The sequence below is a fragment of the Pipistrellus kuhlii genome, unplaced genomic scaffold, assembly GCF_014108245.1.
Source record: "Pipistrellus kuhlii isolate mPipKuh1 unplaced genomic scaffold, mPipKuh1.p scaffold_m20_p_4, whole genome shotgun sequence".
NCBI lineage: Eukaryota > Metazoa > Chordata > Mammalia > Chiroptera > Vespertilionidae > Pipistrellus > Pipistrellus kuhlii.
In genome coordinates, this window is record NW_023425540.1 from 2,918,787 (window position 1) to 2,942,334 (window position 23,548).

General features: G+C 49.2%; 1 protein-coding gene and 1 pseudogene across 1 annotated transcript; both read left to right on the forward strand.

The window, feature by feature from the left end:
• Positions 1-207: 207 nt before the first annotated feature.
• On the forward strand, positions 208-1,012 carry LOC118702991 (annotated as a pseudogene).
• A 4,334-nt stretch (positions 1,013-5,346) lies between these two features.
• On the forward strand, positions 5,347-18,391 carry SUB1 (SUB1 regulator of transcription). Its single transcript, XM_036410550.2, has 5 exons — positions 5,347-5,465; positions 8,655-8,727; positions 11,123-11,245; positions 13,062-13,170; positions 15,659-18,391. Exons 2-5 carry the CDS (start codon positions 8,656-8,658, stop codon positions 15,736-15,738), a joined length of 384 nt encoding a protein of 127 aa, XP_036266443.1. The 5' UTR covers positions 5,347-5,465; position 8,655; the 3' UTR covers positions 15,739-18,391.
• Positions 18,392-23,548: the final 5,157 nt, after the last annotated feature.

A 23,548-nucleotide genomic window follows, 5' to 3' on the forward strand; every position in this document is an offset into this window, starting at 1 on the left:
TGTGCCAGAAATAACAGAGAGCTGTGGACGGGGAATTTGGAGGCTGGTCAACCCTAATTGCCCTACACTCAGGGTCAGAGCTAATCACTAGATATGGTAGCTGAAGCAGCCCCCACCTGTTAGTCATAAATGCCCCGATTGGCTTTGATTGGAGTTTCCTGCCAGGGCATACGGGTATATCCTATCATTTTAGTCTTAATAAAAGGGATGGAGAGAGACATTTTGAGGCCCCCACCACTGCTGACTCAGCTTCCGGCTGCCCTCCTCTACCGCCATGGGAATGGTCCGTCCCCGGAGGAGCCAGCGCCTTCGTCCGCGCCGCTGCCCGCCCTGCAGCCCGCCGCTCAGCCCTCGCCACGAGGCCCTGATGACCTACTTGGCGGGAGGGCCGCCCCCGGAAAACCTGCTGCCGATGCTGGCGGCCACTGCCCCCGCGCCTCCACCCATGCTCTTACGTCTCCCGTGGTGGTGCCGAGGCCCATCTCCCAGGTGCGCCAGAATTACCACAACAACTGCGAGGCCTCCATCAACCACCAGATCCACCTGGAGCTGCACGCCTCCTACGTGTACCTGTCCATCGCCTTCTACTTCGGCCGCCAGGACCAGGCCCTGCAGCGCTTGCCGCCTTCTTCCTGTGGCAGTCCAGGGAGGAGTGGAAGCACGCCCGGACGCTGATGGAGCTGCAGAACCGGCGAGGGGGCTGCATCCGCCTGCGAGATATCAGGGGGCCTGACCACAGCCAGTGGGAGAGCGGCCTGAAGGCCGTGAAGAGCGCCTTGCAGATGGCGAGGATGGTCAACCAGAGCTGCGCAACCTGCACCAGCTGGCCACCAGCAAGCACGACGCCCACCTGCGCGGTTTCCTGGCGCGTCACTTCCTGCGCCAGGACGTGCAGTTCATCTACAGCCTGGGAGCCAGTGTCAGCGAGCTGCGCAAGCTGGGAGCCCCGACCTCCAGCCTGGAAGAGTACCTCTCCGACAAGCTCGCTCTGGGTGCCGGCAAGAAGAGCTGAGCCTGGACTGCCTTCCTGAGAGCCATGGGTGACGTCCCCTTGTCACCGTGCCCAGCATGCGTGTTGTCATATTGCCCTTGCAAAATGTTAAGTTTTCATGTTCAAGTGTTACTGTTTCTTCAAATACAGTTATTGGTTCTTAAATTTAAAAAAAAATAAATAAAATTGAAAGAAAAAATAAATAAAAGGGATGGAAAAGCCAGAGCGAGGAGTAGTCCTCCCACTGGAGGGGGACTACTGCCTGGGCCCCATTTCCCAAATTAAATCTTTTCTAAAGTCTCTTTTCATTTGTGTGTGGCCTTCTCCAAAACTGGAACCCTGAACCGGAACCCTGAACCACGCGGGACATGAAAGGGGTTCCCACATTTCTGTTCTAGAAATGCATTTTATTTCAGGTGCTCGCGGTAAGGAGAGCCGGGCTGCCCCGCTGGAGCTGGCTGGAGCAGAGAGCGGATCTATAATTCATACGTGAAGCATCTCACCCAGGAACCAAGCACCTTGGCCGGCCGAGTCCTGTGAGCAGTCCAGGCTGTGTGAGGGGACGTGCATGTGTGTTCCCTCCCGTTATTGAAAAGCAACGGTGGCCCTCTTTTGCTTCGAAGAAAACTTCTCCTTCCTCTGTCACTCAAATGTAAAATTTCATTCTTATTTTTTGAATGACTACTACTGAAAAAAAGAAAAGAAAAATCACTTATGCTCTTGGGTTTGCGAGTAGTTTCACCACCCAAGAGAACGGAGCCAGCTGCACTCACATGCAAAGCACCTCCTCTCTCTGCTTCTGAAAATCCCTGCTTCCTGAGCAGGTCACCCCTGAGGCCCAGAGCTCCGAACCCCGCCCGCAGGCCCCGCCCGCTCCTCCGGCGGCACCGCGCTGAATGGCCCCTTTGTTAAGGCAGCTGGGTGCCAGGCCCGGTATACTGATCCAGGTGTGCTGGGTTTACCTGGGAGGAGGAGCATGACTCTGACGGAGACCAGAGTATGTCGCCCCGTAATAGGCCTCAAAACTGACACAGAAATTATTTTTGCGCGAAGGCACTGAAAAACACACACCTAGCAGCCAGTGTGAGGACATCCTGGTCCGCCCCTTTCCTCTCCAAAACCAGGAGATCAGACCCGCGGTATGGAAAATGCCTTTCCTATACCGGAAGGAGATTAGCATTCTGATCATCCAGACAGGAAGCCGGGACTGAGAGAATGCCACACGAATGGGTCTTGTTCAAATAATGCTGATCCACCTTCAGTCTCCCTACGTAACCGAGTCACTTTTCACAGATACCTCTAGCTTGATGTGTGAATGCATGTAGGTTTTGCCACTAATCTGGTCTTCATTTCCTTCTGAGGACCCCTGTGACACAGAAACGTATATTAAGTAAATCTGTGTCTTTTCAGTCTGATGCCATTTACTAGTACCCGTGTTTCCCCGAAAATAAGACATCCTCCAAAAATAAGACCTAGCGCATGGGAAGACAAGACATTCCCTGAAAATAAGACCTAGCACAACTATGGGAGAAAAAATTAATTTAGGACACTGTCTTATTTTCGGGGAAACGGGGTCGTTCCGAGGCCCAGCGAAGACCCCAAGCGGGCGGAGGAAAACGTCTCCTGGTTTCCTTAGGCAGGTGTGTGCCAGCGGGGAGGTGAGCAGAGCTGTGACAGTGCATATACTCCTGGCTGCTTTACAGAAAATGTTTTTGTTGACTTCAGAGAGGAACGGAGATGGGGAGAGAGAGAGAAACATCAATGGTGAGAGAGAATAATCGATTGATAGGCTGCCTCCTGCACGCCCCACACTGGGAATGGAGCCCACAATCTGGCATGTGCCCTGACCTCCTGGCTTATAGGTCAAAGGTTCAACCAACTGAGCCACACCGGTCGGGCTTGGCTACCTTTATTTCATTATGATTTAGACTTAACATTAAAAAAAAAAGAAATTAATTTGTGGTTTTGTCTGCATTTAATCTTTTAAGAGTGGAACAGGGCTAGAAGGGGAGAGGGCCTGGGAGGGATGCTTTCCCGTTAGTGCTCAGACTTTGCCTCGTCTCCCGTGTTCTGTTTGCCTCTGAACCCCTTCCCACGTACTGCCCCTCCTCTGAACGCTCCAGATAAGGTACAAAGCCCTTGCCCTGAGGGTCAGGTGGGCGGAACCAAGGACCCAATGGTTCCACAGAGGGAGATCCCATCTTCCCCCCTTTTCACCCCATCGCCTGCACCCTAACTTCCCATGGCATCGTGGGCCTGCCATGCGGCGCTTCGATGGGATTCTGCTCGCCTTCGCTGCGCTTCTTCATTTTGGGGTCCTGCACCGATGTGCTCTCTGCGATGGCGGCCCTGGGAAGGCATCCTCAGAGCCTCCTCCTCAGGGTGAGCGAGCCAGAGCCGGGCCGGCGGTCACCATGGTGCCCGGTGCTTACCAAACGCTGCTCCGCTGGGGTCCGCACTGCGAGAAACGCTCATCTCTCCGGATGCAGATCAGGGACGCGGAGATAGAGTATGGGGACAGGAGCCTTCTAAGGCGTTCTCAGGGGCGGTGTCTGTCCCGTTGCACTAGTAAGGCACACACGGGGGTGCAACCACGGCCTTTTGCCCGGTCCTCCTCCCGCTCCCATTGGCTGGGTACTATGGGGTCACCTGTTTCCTCGTGGGTGGCCTGGGTCTCTCTGTCTTCCATGGGGCCATTGGAAACATTGGGCTGAGGCCCTTCCCAGTTGCCTCCGCCTGCCCCTGTCTGGTTGAGGCAGGAACCTGGGGGTTTCCACCATGATGCTGGCTCACGTCCCGAGTTCTTTGTTCTTATATCCTCTTCCCTCCCCCCTTCACTGTTTGCCCCCGGGGAAATTCAGTAACTGTTTCCATTAAAAGTTGACTATGCTCAGGGTTTGGCCCAGTGGATAGACTCTATCCACTGAGAGTTAGAAACATTGATGAATTAGAAACAAGACTCTATCTGATGGACTTAGACTCTACAGCAGAACTGCTAGCAGGGTCGCATAAGACCATTGGAAAATACAGATGTTTACATTACGACTCAATAACAGTAGCAACATTACAGTTATGAAGTAGCAACGAAAATAATTTTACGGTTGGGGGTCACCACAACATGAGGAACTGTATTAGGAAGGTTGAGAACCACTGGGGTAAGAGCATCAGCCTGCGGACTGAAGGGTCCCAGGTTCAATTCCAGTCAAGGGCATGTACCTTGGTTGCGGGCACATCCCCAGTGGCAGGTGTGCAGGAGGCAGCTGATCGATGTTTCTAACTCGCTATCCCTCTCCCTTCCTCTCTGTAAAAAAACAATAAAATATATTAAAGAAAAAGTTGACTCTGCCACAGAGGCCTGTTTCCTACAATGGCCTCCTCTCTCTCCTGGGCAGGGCCTGCTCTCTTGCTGCACAGCCAGCCCCGGAGTTTGTTTCTGGCGGACACCATTCCACAGCTGTACCATCATCAGTGGCAAAGAAGGCAGGCTGGTCTCTCCTCTCCACGTTCAGTGCAGGCGAGGGGGTCTCAGAAGGGAGGTGCTGGCACCCAGGGGGTTACGTTCAGAGCAGATCTCATCTTATGACTCCTCATGCTCCCTGTGTGGGACCGGACATGTGCACGGAGAGCTCGGCTGGAGCCGGGCCGAAGACAGTCACTCTGATATCCTAGGAACTGATCACCTCTCACCCCGGCTCTCAGAGCATCCTCTTCCATGGCTTTCCCAGGTCCCAGCTCTTCCTTCTTCCTCCTTCCGCCCCATCTTCCTATCACCCCAGACATCCCGGCAACATTCCACTGCCTGGGCTCAAGGGCTTTTCACAATGCATCCTTCTTCTTCTCCTTTAAAAAATATATTTTTATTGGTTTCAGAGAGCAAGGGAGGAGAGAGAGATAGAAACATCAGAGATGAGAATCATGGATCAGCTGCCTCCTGCACGCCCCACACTGGGGATCGAGCCCACATCTTGGGCTGGTGCCCTTGGCTGGAATCAAACCTGGGATCCTTCGGTTTGCAGGCTGATGATGCTCTACCCACTGAGCCAAACCGGCTAGGGCTCGCTGCCTTCTCTTCCCCATGGAATCAAGTCCAAGCTCTTTGGACTTCGTTGAAGGCACTTGACCATCGGGCTTCCAGGACTTTCCCCCTCTTTCTCTGTGCCAACCCTCCCTGCCCCTGGGACTGGCGCCTCCCGGCCTGTCAGAGCGGCCATGCTGAGCTCCAAGCCTCCTTTCCCCATCCACGGTGTCTCTCTCACCCCAGCGCTCGCCTTTCAGGTTTTCTCCGTCTGTTTTAGACAGAACCGGGCGCGGCTCCTTTAAGGCCCTGGAAAGGGTCAGGGTGCGGGCCGCCCGGCGAGGCCACGCCCTGTCACGTGCTCGGGGCGGGGCCAGGCTCGGCTGCGTCACGTCCGGTTCTCTGTCAGCGGCGCGGAGCGGCGAGCGGAGGCTGGTACCCGGGCGGCGGCGGCGCAGCGTGAGTCCGGCCCCCGCCCCGCGCCCCCGGCCCCGGCCCCCGGCCCCGGCCCCCGGCCCCGGCCCCCGGCCCCCGGCCCCCCGGTTCCCCGGCCCCCGGCCCCGCCGCCCCGCTCCCCGCCGGGAGGCCGTGCGGGAAATGGCGGCCCGGCCCGGCCCCCGCCCCGCCTGGGCCTCCGCGGCCCCCTCCTCCGGCCCGGCCCCCTCCCGCTCGGGCCCCGCGCCCCGCGGCAGCCCCTCGGCGCCGAGCGGCCCGGGAGCGGCCCCGGGGGGCGGCGGGCGGCGGGCGGGCGGCCCGGGCTCGGAGCCGGCCGGGCACGCGAGGCCGCGGGCGGGGGCCGGGCGCCCGGACAATGCGGCGGCGGCGGCGGGCCGCTCCTCCGCGGGCCCCGTCCGTCCCTGCCTGCCCCTGGCCCTGCCCCTGTCCCCAGCCTCTGCCCCTGCCCCTGCCCCTGCCCCCTGCCCCTTGCCCCTGCCCCCAGCCCCTGCCCCTGCCCCTGCCCCTGCCCCTGTCCCTGCCCCCAGCCCCTGTCCCTGTCCCCAGCCCCTGCCCCCAGCCCCTGCCCCTGTCCCCAGCCCCTGCCCCCAGCCCCTGCCTCGCCTCTGCCCCCCGGTGGGGGCGCTCCGGGGCCGGGGAGGAGGGCGGGGGCGGGGCCGGGGCGGGTGGGGGTAGGGGCGGCCGGCGGCCTCCGGGGGCGGGGAGAGCTCCGGGTGGAGAAAATGGCGCTGGTGCAAGTCCCCCCTCTTCCCGCCCGCCGCCCCGGACCCCTCCCTCTTCCCGCAGCCCGGACCCCCTCCCCTTAGGCTCGGACCCCCCTCTCCCCGCAGCCCAGGCCCCTTTCCCCCAGCCCCGGACTCCCCTCCCCCTCCCCTCCCCCACCCCCACCCTTCTCCACCCCGACCCCTCCCCTCCCCTCCTCTCTTCCCGAAGCTCCTCCCCCTCCCCCCAGCCCCCCTTCCCCATCCCTTCCCCACCCCCACCCCTCCCCTCCTCTCCCCTCCCCTTCCCCTCCCCCTCCCCTTCCCCTCCCCTCCCCTTCTCCACCCCCACCCTTCCCTTCCCCTCCCCTCTTCCCGCAGCCCCTCCTCCTTAGGCCCGGCCCCCCTCCCCCTCTCCCCGCAGCCCAGGCCCCTCCCCCTTAGCCCCGGACCCCCTCGCCACCGCCTCCCGGGCCTGGGGGTGACCCCCGGGGCCGCCCGAGGTCAGTCCCGGGTGGTCGGCCCCAGCCCTCCCCGCCGGCCTGCACCAGCGATTTCGCGTGGTTTTTGTTTGTGTTTCGTCGGGTTTTGTAGAGCGTCTAGTCTAGCGATGCTCGTGGCCTCTGCCTGGTGTACGAGCCTGCGTTCTTTTGGAGCACGAAGGCCCGGGAGGGAAAGATGAGTGTGTTGGCCATCGGTTCCGGGGGCCGGCTCTGGGCACCATCGCCTGGTCCGCTCAGAGGGAGGGTGCGTTCCTGTGGGACCAGATGGCGGGCGTTTCCCGGGAAACACGGGCCCGCCTGGTCGGGGTTTGAGTGGCCGGGCGTGCTGAGCGGGGTGGATGGGGAGACGGGCTGTGACATGGAGCAGGAGCGGGAATGGGGTGAGGGTGGCTCTGCGGCTGGAACTGAATGTCCAGGATGGGGGAGGGGGCCCTTCCCCTGACCCCCTGCTGTGGAGCACAGTCAAGGCCACTGCTACTGAAGCTTAGAGCGACGTTATCTGTGACTTTTTAAAGGAGGAAGTGGAGTCTTTTGTTCTTTAGACAGGGAGACTGTGTGCGGTGTATTCTGGGCCCATTAGGGCATGGAACAATATGACTCAGTCTCTTGAGAGGGGAGATGGAGAGAGCTGAAGATAACTTTTATTTTATTTTATTGATGTTTTACAGACAGGGAGAGGGAGAGAGAGGTAGAAACATCGATGAGAGAAACATTGATCAGCTGCCTCCTGCACACCCCCTACTGGGGATGTGCCAGCAACCAAGGTCCATGCCCTTGACCGGAATCGAACCCAGGACCCTTCAGTCTGATGCAGGCTGGTGGACTATCCACTGAGCCAAACCGGTTTCAGCTGAAGATAACTTTTTACCACCTGGCACAAGTGCCTTGAAAATAGGTTCTGTGTGTCTTGGAATTCCTTGACATTTGGGATCTAGGTTTTAAACAAATCTGTAAATGCAGGTGCACAGGGCTCTGCCTTGCGGCTCAGGCCCCCAGGAAACATGTGCTGGGAAGGAAGGCACTGGGCTGTGTGCCTCTTTCCTATCGGGGACCTAGGAAGCGAGGATCTCGGAATTTGAGGACAGGGTTTGCCTGTACCACAAGCAGATTCTTCAAATTTTAGTACATTCCAGAGTAAAAAATCAGTGTTAAAATGTATTAAGTTGCGAATTATGTATCACTTTGTGAACTCTGAATTAGTCCTTGTTATTGGATGGCATGGTCAAAAAGCTAAAGAAAAGAATATATACAAAATGTGAAAAATCATTACTTAGTACCCAATGACTGGAAAGACCGGTTGCTATGACGTGCACTGACCACCAGGGGGCAGACGCTCAATGCAGGAGCTGCTCCCTGGTGGTCACTGTGCTCCCTCAGGGGGTTGCCGCTTAGCTAGAAGCTGTGCTGGCCAGCCGTGTGGAGGTGGGAGCCTCTCCTGCCTTCACAGCATTTGGACATCCCCTGAGGGCTCCCAGGCTGCAGGCCAGGCTGAGCGAACCCCAAGTGCACGAATTTTGTGCACTGGGCCTTTAGTAGTAGTGCAATGGCAAATTAATTGTACATCACCATCTGTATAGTGCAAGTATTCCCTGTGGTGAATAATTTTATGTCAGGTCTCATCAGTGAGAGGTGGAAAGCCTTACTGAGAGGTCTTATTCACCCTGGCTTTACCTGGTTACTGTCAGCTGCTTCTTGCAATGGACTTTACTCATAAACATCTCGCCCTGCTAAAATAAAGTATAAAAGTACACTTGACTTTGAGAAAGGGGTATAAGAGTGTGAGATGTGTATGACACTTTGCATGTTATTTTCAGCTTGGAAGAGCATAGATTAGAAGATAACTTCCAGCATTGCGCTCAGAATAACAGCTCCAGTACCACCAAATGGTAGCATGAACCATGGAACTTGTTACATGTTTGGTGGGGGCGATTAAAATGAATGTGATAGAGCCATTTGTAAGTTATTTACCTGGTACGCTTTTCTTTCAGAATGCCGAAGTCAAAGGAACTGGTTTCTTCAAGCTCTTCTGGCAGCGATTCCGACAGTGAAGTTGACAAAAAGGTGACTATTGCTGCCCCAGGCCATTTCTGTAGTACTCAGTCAGCAGTACTGCCCAGGTCCCGCTCTGAGGGACAGCAAGGTGTGTCGGATGGACGTTTCTGGAAATGTAGGAAGAAGGCCCTGGATCTTCACTTCACTCAGATGCCTAGGGTGCTGCTCCATGCAGAACCCTCTCCCCTAACCCGGACTCCAGCCAGCCTCATCCTGACTTCTGTGGGGGAACCCTAGCCCTGCAGAACACTGCCGTAGACCCGAGGCATAGCATTAGAATTAGCCCAAAGTCATGTTTGCCATTATTTAGAAATGGGTTTACTCTGTAGCTTTTGTGTGAAGTAATTGATCCAGATTATCTGAACTCCTTGAATGTATGTGTCGGTTTTGACCCTGTCTCAGTCAATGGTGTTTATACGGCCACAGTATTACTTAGAGGGTAGGCTTGGTCCACTTTAAGTGGGAATGTTACTGACTGGTTCGCTCCCTTTGGCACCAGCAAAGCTGCCCTGAGATGGCCTGTTTAGGCAGAGGAGGCTTTTCCTGCATCAGAGGCAGCTGCACTGGCCGTGGTGCCTTCTCCACTGAGTGTCTGGCCCTTCCTCAGGCTGCCTTCCCGCAGGCTGTCTGCGAGCCTGGGTGGCAGTGCTAGTTAAGAGAGCTTAAGGGGGGCTTTGGGGGAGATGGATCTGAACACATAATCATCTGGCCACTCTGTCTATCCTATATAATAAAAGGCTAATATACAAATTGTCCTCTCGACCAGGAGTTTGACCATCAGGCAGGCTGGCCAACCACCCATGTGCCCTCCCCCTGGCCAGGCTGGCCAGACCCCACCCATGGATGAACACACACACACACACTGAGTGGCCAGATTATTATGCATACAAAGATTATAATAATCTGGCCACTCAGTGTATACTATAGTGGGAACTCTATTACACCAGTATAGCATTTAAATATGATCATTCGACATGTTTTTATTTAGCTTTTGTATGTCAGGCATGTACCAGCCCACAGGGACTATCTAGCCAGAGCCTGATGGAAAGAATAATTGCTTTTGCTTATTGAGCAGAGTTAATTTTTGCTGTTTGTTCCAATAGTACTATTAATCCTAAAGACATATGTTAAATGCATCCATTTCTTTTTGTCTGTACCCATTATATTATATCTAGCTTCATCTAAATTAGTAAGCTAATATACAGGGGTGGACAAAAGTAGGTTTCCAATTGTGAATACATGAACTGTTTACTGCGCTATTATTTGTTAGTTGCATTCATTTGTATTCCAACTGGGAGTCTACTTTTGCCCACCCCAGACTAGCTCAGGCTTTCCACTAAGGAACGTGACTGCCCTCTACTGTTTGGGCTGGGAACTCTACTGGCTTTCATGGGCTGTTAGCTCATTTTGAGACTGAAGTTATATAAAAAGCTTTTGCAATGATGCTGCTTTTAAAACATTGTTTTGCTTTTAGATGCTAGTCTAATACACTGGTGTCTATCTTTAGTTATTTATTTTGAGTTGACTTGTGCACAGTACAAAATAGGTTTCTTTGCCTACTCAGATTCCCTAAGCCCGTGTCTCTTGGAATAGCAGAGCATAAATAGATAATCATACCCTAGAAAACGGAACGAGTTGGTTGTGTTCTTCCTAGTTAGCACGTCCCCTTTGTAGCTGTAGTAGACTCTGGTTTTCAGAGGTTTATTCAGAAGCAGCAGGCCCCTCAGCTTTGGTGGTGGTTCCTCCACAGAAACCTTGCGTGGGATTCTGATCCACAAAATAACTTTTCTGCTTAATACCACTGCAATGCCTAATGTATTTTTTGGGCTCCTCAGAACTGTTTGCAAATATTATTATATACCAGCGTTAGGTTAGTTTCAGAGTTTCATTGTCTGGTGGGTCTTGGCTATGTTTATGTTTTTTACTTAATGAGTAAATGTAGACTTTTGATCCTTTAAGTCTTAAAAAACATTGGAATCTTTTGAACCTTCCATGTAAGAAACGTCTAACTTTGTAGGGAATTTTTATGAGTTAAGTAAGCCAAACTGCATTTGGAATGATGAGGGAGACAAGGAAGGTACATGGAAAGCGAGGCTGGGATTGGACCACAGGGTAGTTAACAAGGGAAACTAAATGTTCTCCCGAGGGCGGTGAAGCTTCCGGGTCTGAGAACTGGGCATTTCAAAGGTGCGTGAACTGAGGTGCCCAGAGACCATGACCGGACTTAATGCAGAGAGAAACTTAATAGAAGTTACCGGCCTGCCCAGTTAGGAGTTTATGGTCAGATGTTAGGTTCCTGTTGCTCACTGAACTTGTATATACCCCCCCCCCCCTTTTCTGTCTGTAAACCCGAGAAATGTTTTAAGGGTGCATGTTTTAACCATATTCATGTTTTTCTTCCAAGTTAAAGAGGAAAAAGCAAGTTGTCTCAGAAAAGGCTGTGAAGAAGCAGAAGACTGGGGAGACGTCCAGAGCCCTGGCCTCCTCCAAGCAGAGCAGCAGCAGCCGGGATGACAACATGTTCCAGGTGAGTGGGCGAGGCCCCGAGCACTTCCTGGCTGGCTGGGCCTGAGGAGCGATCCCAGCGCCTTCCTCTAACAGGCAGTCTTCCTGTTAGTGCTCTGGCTGAGGCTAGTCATTGCAATACAAGAACAAGTTAGTAGAAGTGAAAGTAATTTATATGATGCTGATTTTTTTTTTTTTTTACAAGTTTAATGTGAGCCAAATGGCCAGCACGCCTGGCAGCAGTACCTCAAACGCTCCCTCTGTGGTGTTAGGTCATTGCTAACACCTAAAGTCTGTAGCTTCACTGTATGTAAAACAATGTGAATTTAAAAGCTGTAGAAATCCAAAGGAAGGGATTGGGGATTGCACATTAGACAGTACAGTGGAACTTCGGTTCTCTAACGTAATTCATTTCGGAAGGCTGTTCGAGACCCAGTTTGTTCAAAAACCAAATCATTTTTCCCCTTTAGAAAGAATGTAAGTTGAATTAATTTGTTCCAGACCCCAAATGAATCCCTTTTTTAACCTTTCTTATGTACAGTACCTGTCCAATGTACTGGTTAGTCTATAAACAGACATTTCCTTATGTATCGAGGCACCCCCTTCACACCTGGCTTAAAGGAACCCCTTTCAGCACCCGTTCCAGGTACCACTGCCTTGGAAGCGCTGCTGCTGGCTAAACTGCAAATCCGCAGCAGTTTTCTGACTCTTCAATTACTTATGATCATTGCCTGTCTGTTTCAGAAAGAGGTTCACTTTTACTAGTGAGGGTTCAAAGTTTTAATTCTTTGCAGGTTTCTGATATCTCAGGAAGATGAGTCTTGCAAAAGACAAGCAGCAGTAGTAGTATAGTAGTAGTATTTTTCTGATTGTTTCTTTTGGCTTCAGAATTTTCTTCCTGTGTTTTCAAGTCCTGCAATCTAGGCCAATGTGGCCAGCCTGCCCTTGGAAATCAGGATTGTATCTTTCTGCTTTTTCCCTTCCATGTCTTTGTCACTTTCTTCTCCCTTTTACTTATTTAATGGCTGATCGTTTTCAAGGTCAAATCCTATCATCTAAAGTCTCTTCCATTTGCTCAAGCCCACATTGAATTTTTGACGTGTCTAATAATCAAAATTATTTTAGTAGATTTTAATTTAATCTATTCAACTAGCTCTTAGGCTTATTGTAAAACCAAAATGTTTAGTTCAGTGCCATAGCCTCCTAAGATACCTACATTTAAAAATACATATATATATTTTTATTGATTTCAGAGAGGAATCTGACTGTTCTAGGCATCTTATGGTGGAATCATACAATCGATATCTTTTGGTGATTTGTTATTTCACTTTGCATAATAGCCTCAGGCTCATCCATGTTGTAGCATGTGAATGCCTTTCAAGCTGAGTAATGTTCCATTGCTTGTATACATCACATTTTATTCGTTCATTTATGAGAAGATGGACATTTGGGTTGCCCTGTCCCAAACGTTGTGAGTCATGTTGCTGTGAATATGGGTGTACAGATAATACCTCTTCAAGATCCTGCTTTTATTTCTGGTAGATACATATCCAGAAGTGGGGCTGCTGGAGCAGATGTTCTATTTTTGAGGAACCTCCATGCTGTTTTCCATAGTGGTTGCACTATTTTGCTAATGATTCTTTTAATGTAAAATGATTAGAAATGTGAGTTGTACTTGTTTAGTTCCATCATTTACAAAGATTTTAATAGTGGCATTTCCTTTGGATTGCAGTTTTGATATTGATAGTAGCAGTTATTTTTGTGACTAAAAGAATAGTGAGTGTGCAGTAAGTTGTGACTATAAATGAATGCTTTTTTATGTTCTGTTTCTTTTGCAGATTGGGAAAATGAGGTACGTCAGCGTCCGGGACTTCAAAGGGAAAGTCCTAATTGATATCAGAGAATATTGGATGGATCCAGAAGGTGAAATGAAACCAGGAAGAAAAGGTGAGATTTAATTTCCTGAATTTGGTCCTAATATTGGGACTAAATAAAAACTAAGTGACCTAGTTTGAAATTGAAATAATGTTGCAGTGCACGAGGAAGATCCTCATTTGGTTGATTCACTATCTCCTGTAGTCTTTTTGGTATGACCCTTACTATTTTTTAATCCTCACTTGAGGATATGTTTCTGTGAATTCTAGGGAGAGAGGGAGAGAGGAAGAGAGAGAAAGGAGGGAGGGAGGGAGAATATTGATGTGAGAGAAACTTGATCAGTTGAGTTGCTTCCTGAATATACCCTGAATGAGGATCGAACCCGCAACCCTTTTTCTCTCTCTCTTTTTTTTTTTTTTTTTTTTTTAATGTATGGGGGCGATGCTCCAACCGAGCTGCCTGGCCAGGGCAACACGTAATTTGAATGAGGATAAAGTCATGGCAGCGCCCTGCCAGCGAGGCTCAGTGGTTGAGCATTGACCTGTGAACCAAGAGGTTTCTGTTTGATTCCCAGTCAGGGCATGTGCCTGGGTTGTAGGCTTGATCCTCAAGGGGGTGTGCAGGAAGCAGCCAATCATTGATTCTCTCTCATTGATGTTTGTCTCTCCCTCTCCCTTCCTCTCTGAAATAAATGAAAAATACTATTAAACAAATGGTGCAGGTAAACATAATTAAAATGACAGGGACGAGAGATAAAAGGGCAGATTGCTCTGAGAGGGGAAGTGCCATTTCACACCAGATAAAGGAGGAGCCAGTCCTGTGAATTGTATGGGAGAGGAGTCCTTTTCAGAGTAGAGGAGGTTGTGCAGATACTGTGACTGTGAGAAAGCACTTAGGTGGCTCAGGAGTTATAAGGTTGCTGATTTACTGAATGTCACTTAAAATTATTTCTGCGTTAATTCTGAAGTGGAGTGGGCACTGTCTGGGAAGCTATAAAATGCGGACCGGGAATCCTGGTGTTCAGTGTTTGCTTGGGGTGTTCTTCAGAGCGGTGTCCTTTAAGTGGGCTTTGTCTTCCTTTTCTACTTCATCCAGCACCATAGAAGCATATGTTACTTAGTTATTTTTTCCATTGATCTTTAGAGAGAAGGGAGGGGGGAGAGAGACATTGATGTGAGAGAAGCACATTGATTCGTTTCCTATCACATGAGCCACATCAGCCAGGGCACAGCGTATTTTATTAAGTCACCAAGTAGCTAGAGAACATTTGGGTGCCAAGTTAATGAAAAATGCCCGTTTTCTTCTGCCTGCATGTCATCTCGTAAGGTCTGACCCTTTCCTGTAGTTTTTAGGTTTAGTAAACTTAATGTCTGTTTTCATGTCCTTTTACATTTTCTTGTTCAGCCCACTTTGGGATTGGTCAGTCCACCTGTTCCATTGTGGCCAATGTCAGAGTTCTTTTTTATTTTTTAAAATATATTTTGTTGATTTTTTTTTTTTTTACAGAGGAAGGGAGAGGGATAGAGAGTTAGAAACATCGATCAGCTGCCTCCCGCACACTCCCTACTGGGTTTGTGCCCGCAACCAAGGTGTATGCCTTTATGCCTTGACTGGAATTGTAGCCGGGACCCTTGAGTCTGCTGGCTGACGTTCTATCCAGTGAGCCAAACCGGCTAGGGCGAGTTCTTTTCTTCTTGCTGTGATTACTAACCAGTAAGATGAGCTAGAAAGCCCTTCCTAGGTGTGTCCCAATGCATTCTCCTTCCTCTCCACTTAGGGCCTCCCAGCAGTTTTCTGAGAAATCCATCAGTTCTTCAATGCTAGTTAATTCTCCATTTGCATGGGTCAGATATTAAGATGACTGGAAATTTAAAGTACAACGTTCTTTCTGCCTATACTTCAGACCTGTCATTAGCTAACATTTTAAGTTTTACATGTGTCTAGTGATATGCCAAGCTTGTAGTTCAAATCAGCCAATTTAGTCACAGAAACAACTCTGGAGGCGTAATATACGTACCATTTTAATGACAAGAAAACTTAGGCTCAGAGGCACTTGCAGTTGCTTTAAGTCATATTGTTAGTGATGATGAGGCTGGGATTTGAATCCAGTCTCTAGAATGTACCTTCCAAGAAGTCACACCCCAGGGATTTTCCAAAGTGAGGAACTCCGTACAAGTCATTCACCTGAACTCCTGTGGAAATTTTGAGCAAATGTTGGAGCCAACTGAATGTAGAAATGGATGTCACACACCAAACTTGGACCTGGCCACTGAAATATGGCTAGTTTGCAAGCTTTGTGAGCTAAACTTCAAGTCATGATTAGTTCTCCCTGAGTTTTGTATGTGTCTTGCAGGATGCAGTGTAGGAAGTAAAACTAGATATAGCATCAATCATCTCAGGCAATCAGGATGAATCTATAATTAACATTGTTCTCAATATTATATCATCGTGCCATTCAAAATGGCAATGTTGATAAAATAGTATTTTATTTGGAAGTTTAAAAATACTCAAGAAAGCTTAAATACATTTTCAACTTTTGATTTTTGAAACTTTGTTTTAGGTATTTCCTTAAACCCTGAGCAGTGGAGCCAGCTGAAGGAACAGATTTCTGACATTGACGATGCAGTGAGAAAACTGTGAAATCTGAGCCATATAAACCTGTTCTGTCCTAGTTGTTTTAACCTCTTCTTACATTGGCTTTGTTTTTTAAATGTTGTTTTCCAGGCTGTTGTATATTTGGATTGCAGAACAATTTGTAAGAATACTTTTTTTTTAATGTGCATTATTAAAAATGTTCTGAGTGAAGCTAATTGTCAACTTTATTAAGGGGTTGCTTTGTGTCCACCACCTAGTGTAAAATAAAATCAAGTAATACAATCATAACTGTGTGGCCTTCTTTGGTCCGAAGAATTGGTACTACGGTATTTAAGGCCAAAATTTATAGACCTTTGAATTTCAACTCGGCTTTTCATTATAAGGATTTATATTGTATTGAATTTATAAACTTGATCTGTGAAAGCCTAGTTGATCTCTTCTAAACAAATATCTAGGCTTGGATTTTCAACCCCACTGATACTTCACTTCCCTTGTTATCTTTACTTCATTTTCCTTCGACACTTTTCATGTTCAGCTTTCATTTCACTTTTTGCTTTTTCTTGAATATATTCTGCTAATCTGGAAAGTCAGTGAAACTGTCGAAATATTAGTTATCTCAATAAGGTACTTGTAACTAAAATATTATATGAGAACTACAGTCACTAATTCTACTGTATTAAATATTAGGAGATATAGTTTGATAAACAACATGGCTTGTATGAAAACGGAGCAAGTAAGTGTATGTCATGTATTGTTCTGTGTAGTAGTTATCTTACTGCTTAGTTCTACAGAAAATAATGACTTAGAGTCTGATTTGCTTTCATTTATTGAACATGTTCACCATAGGATGATGTCTATAGAATCAGATATTGTTAAATTAGACTAGGACTTAATAAAAATTGTGAAAATTCATTGGCCTAACATTTTATTTTATAACATCAAGTATGGGTTATATAGAGCCAGGGATGTAGCTGAGCTTTGCCGTCATGTAGGCAATGTGGTTGGTTTTTAGGGAAAGAGCATGCACTCGTGTTTTTTGGCCTTTGCTTCAGACATAGGCTTGGTTCTTCTGCAGTTAATCTAGCAGGTACTCCATAGGATTTTTATTGAACTGGTGACAGAGACATAGATTGAAACACAGGTTTCAGGGCCTCGGCAGCAATAAGCAGGCCTGGTGTGCCTTAGGAAAGGATAGCAGGGAGCTGTGCCTGCAGTTACAGAAGGCCGTGATGTCGGAGAATTCTCGCAAACTAATGCTATTTTGATCATGTAGATAGGACACGATTCTAGATAGAATAGTCAAAAGAGAGGTTTAAAGATGTAAAAAATGCTTGTGGACAAGTTATTTTTGATAGCTAACGTAAAATAAAAATTGGTTATTGCCATGTAGAGAGTTGCACTATTAATACCAAGTTTGATTGCTAACTATGTCTAGAACATTTTATAGAATTGTCAAGGACTTGATTTCAAAGCCATCTTCCAAACCACATATAATTATAAATTTCTCTGGAGCTATTCTGTTTTTTTTTTTTTTTTTTTACATTTTTAGATTTTTTTAAAAAGTGTTTTTAGCAGTAACCCTAATCAGTATGTAATTGAGGAAATAAACTCTCTTTCTGGTATTTTAGCCTTCTTCAAATACTAGGTACCAAAGTGTTCCAATAACGCATTTTAGACAATTCATACTTGATTGATAACTTCCCCCTTTTTTGGAAACATGTCCTGTGAACTTGATTGGGTAGACTTGAAAACTATTCCTTATATATCCAGAAAGGGTTGTTAGAACACAGAACTTTTTGATTTTGGTGTAGATGGAGAGGGGATAATTGCTGACTTGCCTAGGTTGATAGGAATTTGAATTTAAGGATATGTACATTTTGAAACCACCTGCTAACAAAGATGGTGCCAAAATCTGTCACTACCCAGGCCTTGTCCAGCTGTTTAGGTGCGTTGTTAAACCTTCATGTCAGAAGTGCTTCTCTGGCAGAATTTGTTAAGTTGACTGCTAAATTCATTTAAATAGTGCTACTGGATGTGCAGTGTATAGAAATTATAAATCTATTTTGTTTGGTGTGTGCGTAGGGAAGGATGAGGGCTGGTTAAAATAAGAGCCAAGTTAACTCCTCCTGAGAGAAAGGGGACTTTTGTTCCGGTTTACACTTTACCTTTTTGGTAAGATCGCTCAGGAGGAATGGCATTGTGGTCACCATTTCTTACCGTGTGATGCCAACCAACATGGACTTCACCACCACGGCCCTGGCATGTGCTCAGCAGCAGCCTTTCCTCATGGGTTTTACTCTCTTTCACATACAAGTAGCATGTGCCCAGTTTCCAGTGCTCTTGGCATTTTATTAAAAGAACAACCACCAAAAACTGAAAAAACAGCATATAATTTGATGATTCTCTTGTTTTGCTTCATAAATGCTTAAGGAATTCCTGGAAGACTGCTCTTACCTCATTAGCCAGTCAAGATCCCGTGATGATCACCCTGTTCTGCATAGTGTTTTTGGAAAAAAGATGATGAAAATAAGCACATATATCTTGGCTGTGGCTATTGAGGGGAAAAGAAAAATAGAGAAGAGTTCCTGATGACATGGGCATGTTGAAAGAAGACTGAAAATCTGAAATAGTAAAGTGCTGGTGAAAATTAAGGGGTTTCTGTTGATAGTCTGCTATTCACTTTTTATGGAAATCCAGTGAAACACTCAAGAGGGGCTTTTTTGGGGTGTGTGTGTGTGTGTGGGGGGGGGGTGTGTGTTTTGTTTGGTTTTTAGTGGTGGTTTTCCAGATAAATTCTAGGAGTAAAATCTTTACATAGTCACAGACCTGTACTTTGTAACTGTGGAATACCTGTATGCTTTGTTTGGTACGTCTTCCATGGAGATGTCAATGAATACATGACTACATCTGTGAATATTTTAAATGTTGAAATAAAAAATAAGAATCGTGCCCTGTGTCCTCCCAGTTTCACACGCCTGAACATGCATGGCTGTACCTGCCAAGTGGGTTTTTTGAATGGAGTGCCTTTGTGCATGAGTGCCTTTGGAATGTGAATTCGCCAGGGCACGCCCAGCCTTCCAGGCCTCTGGGCTGGACCGCTACCTGATCCCGGGGAAATGCAAACAACTAAGGGGCACAGCCTCCTCCTCTCTGCCCTGTGGCTGTCCCGCAGTCTGAGTGTTCCTTGCTACCCTTACCTGTTTGATGGACTTCTTCGTGTAACTTCAATTTACATTTTCACTTATAAAGTGCCTACTTTTCCCATCTTGATTAGTGCTTCTGCTTAGTTATCTATTGAGATCTCATAAAAAGGAAAACTTATACAGGGATAGAAAGATCTGTGGAACACTACATATGACTAATTTTGCTCCATTTGATAGGCTGTAAAACACATGGACTCAAAACTCCAGTCAATGCTCTAGCCAGTTAGGCTCAGTGGATAGAGCATCAGCCTGTAGACTAAAGGGTCCCAGGTTTGGTTCTGGTCAAGGGCACATGCCCGGGTTGCGGGCTCGATCCCCAGTGGGGGGTGTGCAGGAGGCAGCAGATCAAGGATTCTCTCACATCTCTGATGTTTCTACCTCTCCCTTTGCCTCTGAAATCAATAAAAATATATATTTAAAAAAAAACCACAGTCCTTGACAATTCTGTAGTATGGCTCAAAAGTGTAATCGGTGAGAAGGGTTTGAAAAGCATGAAGCATTTAGAAAATAAGCATTTACAGTATTTACTGTGTAACAGTTCATCTCAGACAATGTCCATCTGAGTAAACGATTCTATTACCAAGATTCCCCCCCCCCCCCCCTTTTTTTTTATAGAAGTCCATCACAGAGCTCAGACCTTCCCTGGCTGTGCTGTTACAGCCGTGCTGTTACAGCTGTTTCAGTCCTAGGTCCAGTGACCTGTTCCAACCAAAGTGGAACACTCCTTTCTCGTCCAGTTTCACCCTCAGGCTTTGAGAGTTTTAAATAGTTAATCTTTCTGTCGTATAACTTCAGGTTAGAAATGATTTGGCCACTTCATTCTCTAACTGCCAGCAGTTGGACACTACAACCGACCTTGGTGAGAAAGACATTGCACACAATAAGTACTTTCCCTCCGGTCCACGTCAGAACTAGAACTAACGAGCAGCCTGAGTCGTAGCTCACGTCTTGGAAAGAGGTTCCACTTTGGCTGCTTCCTCGTGAACCCGAGTCTTCTGACAGTTCCCGCTCTGACTCAATTTCCAAACTAGAGGCCCGATGTGCTGAAATCGTGCAAGGGGCTTGGCCTTGAAGCTGCGTGGCTGCCTCGGGCCCTTACAGCCCGACTCCATTCAGAAGGTCCTTGGTAAGTCGGGTCTAATTAGCCTCATGATTATGGGTACCGAGTTGCAAGAATGGCAGGGAACTCCCACTATCCCTTCTCCCAGAAACCCAGTCAGGTCTGCCAGTTTCCCAATAATATCTAGCACCAGCTTCCAGCCCCTGTGGTGGCTCTGTCTGGTCTTACGTCTGACACAGGCCCTCTGTCCCCTTGCCGTTTACAACCTGCCATCTCTGAGGTGTGGTCTGTAGGTCGCTGGTGATGCTGATGAGGTGGGAGGCAGAGTCTGAGTGAGGAGTGGAGACTCAGCAGCTTGTTATGAGATAAAGAGAAGTGGGGTGGTATTGGGGTGGTATTGGGGTGAAGGATGAGGGAGCCAAGGACAGGGTGAAGCAGTGAACCATCGGAGTGATGGCAGGTCTGGTGTTTCCAGCACAAACTTAAATCAACTGTCAGCTATGCGTCATTTACTTCCTGTTTTGGGTTTCTGGTGACTTCTTTGTAAGTACCATCTGTACTATGAGTACTTTTAATAATTAAAAAAAAATGCATATCCTATCTAATAAAAGTAATATGCAAAGTGACATCACTCAAACACATAAGATGGCTGCCCCCATGTGGACACAAGATGGCCAGCAGGGGAAGGCAGTTAGGGGTGACCAGGTCTTCAAGGGAGGGCATTTAGGGGTGACCAGGCCTGCAGGGGAGGGCAGTTAGGGGCAAATAGGCTGGCAGGGGAGCATTAGGCATCAATCAGGCTGGCAGGGGTCTGGTTAGGGGGTGATCAGGCTGGCAGGCAGAAGTGGTTAGGGGCAGTCAGGAAGGCAGGCAGCATTCCTGGATTGTGAGAGGGATGTCCGACTGCCTGTTTAGGCCTGATCCTGCTGGACATCCCTCGAGAGGCCCCAGATTGGAGAGGGGGCAGGCTGGGCTGAGGAACCACTCCCTCCCCTCCCTGTGCATGAATTTTGTGCACCAGGCCTCTAGCGTGTGTGTGTGTGTGTGTGTGTGTGTGTGTGTGTGTGTGTGTGTATTTTATTATAACATCAAGAATTTGGTCATTTTGGTTCTCAAACCACTTCTCCCTCCTGCAGCCGAGTTTCTCAAGCCTGGACCTTGGCCTTGTCCAGCTGCGTCGGCATAGCCTGCGTGCTTGGTGCCAGAGGCAGTCATGAGCCTCGCCTGTTTGTTGAAGCGTGAGCTTTGTTCCCCCGTCCACGGCTGTCCTTGGGAGGTGAAAGGGAGAAAACACTCCCATTCACCATGTGTGATACAATAGGATGCAGGGCTAGTGAAGGCCCAGGGCGGGACTGGGAGCTTTTGAGGAATGTGTGAATGGCAGCTTCCAGGATCAAGAGGCTCTCTCGGGAGCCATGTCTCCGTACCCAGGCCCCCGAGTAGCTCTTTGGTCAGCGGCTTTTTCAGAGAGAGCCCTTAGAAACAGCAGGACGTTTCCAAAGCAGGGAAGCCTGCAACCCTGGCTCTGGCGGGTTTAAGTAGCAGCGAAGCGACTGCTCGCTGTACCTAAGACGTATTTATTCCAAACCGTGTTGGCAGCAAGCTATTAGAACTGCCTCCGGCACGCTGATGGGGTGATCACTTTAAACATTTTTAAATGGCCCTGACCGGTTTGGCTCATTGGATAGCCTGCAGACTGAGAGGTCCCGGGTTCAATTCCAGTCAAGGGCATGTACCTTGGTTGCGGGCACATCCCCAGTGGGAGGTGTGCAGGAGGCAGTTGATCGATGTTTCTCTCTCATCGATGTTTCTAGTTCTCTATCCCTCTCCTTTTCTCTCTGTGAAAAATCAATAAAATATATTAAAAAAAAAATTTAAAGATGCCTGGATTTTACAACATTTTCGGCTTCAGCAATCTACAAGGGGAAAATGCTAGGACGTAGGACTCTTTCCTGTAAGTATTGACAGTAATCTGGGATAGACTCTGCTTTGGACATGTTTTATCTCAGGAAAGGCGCAGCACTGTGCTGTCAGACCCCTGCGAGGGTTCTCTTCCTGTCCCACTTTACAGGCGCAAATGGACTTCCAGAGCGGAGTTCTCTGGCTTGTAGCAGCACAAGCGGCAGCAGCAGGATTGGAATCCGCATCTGGCGACTTCAAAGCCTGAGGCCGTGCTTACCTTCCCTGAGTCCCTCTGTCCCAGACCTTGGACCCTGGCCCAGTTCCCTCTCAGTCACCAACTCGGGGTTACTCTGCTGGAGCACCCCTCGCCCTGTTCTCACTGGCATCGCGGGCCAGGCCAGGCCTGACCCAGTGCCTCTTGTTCGGCGTGGCTTGGAGCCATGGCACCGCGTCCCCGGGCAGCCGGCAGGGCGGCCGTCGGCACCGGCATGGCAGCACAGGGTCGCGGCTGGGCGAGGGGGTCACTGCCTCCTGGGGCTCCCCCAGCTCTCTCCCCTGCCACCCGGGACGAGCCCGTGATCAGCGGAGAGGGCTGCACAGTCGCATCACTGATGACACCACTGATTTCTAAGGGCACTCGTCAGGAGAGGACGTGAGGGCCATTGGCTGAGAACCCGGAACCCCACGCCTCCCTGGACGGCCTTGCCCCGGGCCTCCGTGTGTGAAATGACAGGTGAAGGACAGAGGGTGTTCCTTTACTATTCCTTCAACTTCTCCGTAGATCTGAACATTTTCAAAATATAATATGTGGGGTGGGAGGGTCAAGTCCAAGTTCACTGGAATGGAATGCAAGCGTTCTTTCTTCAAGCGGTCACGAGGGTAAGGGTGAGAAGGGCCACTCCCATCGTGTGACCCCACGGGTCTGACGCAGTGGTCGGCAAACGGTGTTCTAACGCCATATCTTCAGAACAGACTCGCCCAGGCCGAAAACCGACTTCTGCGCAGGGGCCACGAAGTTCCAATCGCACTGTACGTGTACGCCTGCACGTGGGATTTTGTGGAAGAGCCACACTCAAGGGGCCAAAGAGCCGCATGTGGCTCGCGAGCCTCGGTTTGCCGACCTCAGGTCTAACACACTCAGGAGTTACTCCCACAAATGCTCCCTGGGCTCCTCCGGAAGGCGGGGGAGGTGTTAACATGCCTTTGTTTCCAGGTGCCCCCCCTCCTGGAGCAGGCCTGTCCATCTAACAGGAAGGGCTGGGCACCAAAGAGGAGCAGGCCTGTCCATCTAACAGGAAGGGCTGGGCACCAAAGGGGAGCAGGTCTGTCTGTCTAACAGGAAGGGGCAGGGACTGGAGGGGAGCGGCCTGTCCATGTAACGGGAAGATTGGTGACCGGAGGCAGTAGGGGATGGTGTGACCAGCCCCTGCAGGCAGCGGACGTCCAGGGAAGTGTGGAGGTCAACGCCCATTTACTGACCCCTGCCCATCCAGCAAGGGGTAGTTTCTTTTCTTTTCTTTTTTCTTTTAATATATTTTATTGATTTTTTTCAGAGAGGAAGAGAGGGACAGACAGTTAGAAACATCGATTAGAGAGAGTCATCGATCAGGTGCCTCTTGCACACTCCCTACTGGGGATGTGCCCGCAACCAAGGCACATGCCCTTGACCGGAATCGAATCTGGGACCTTT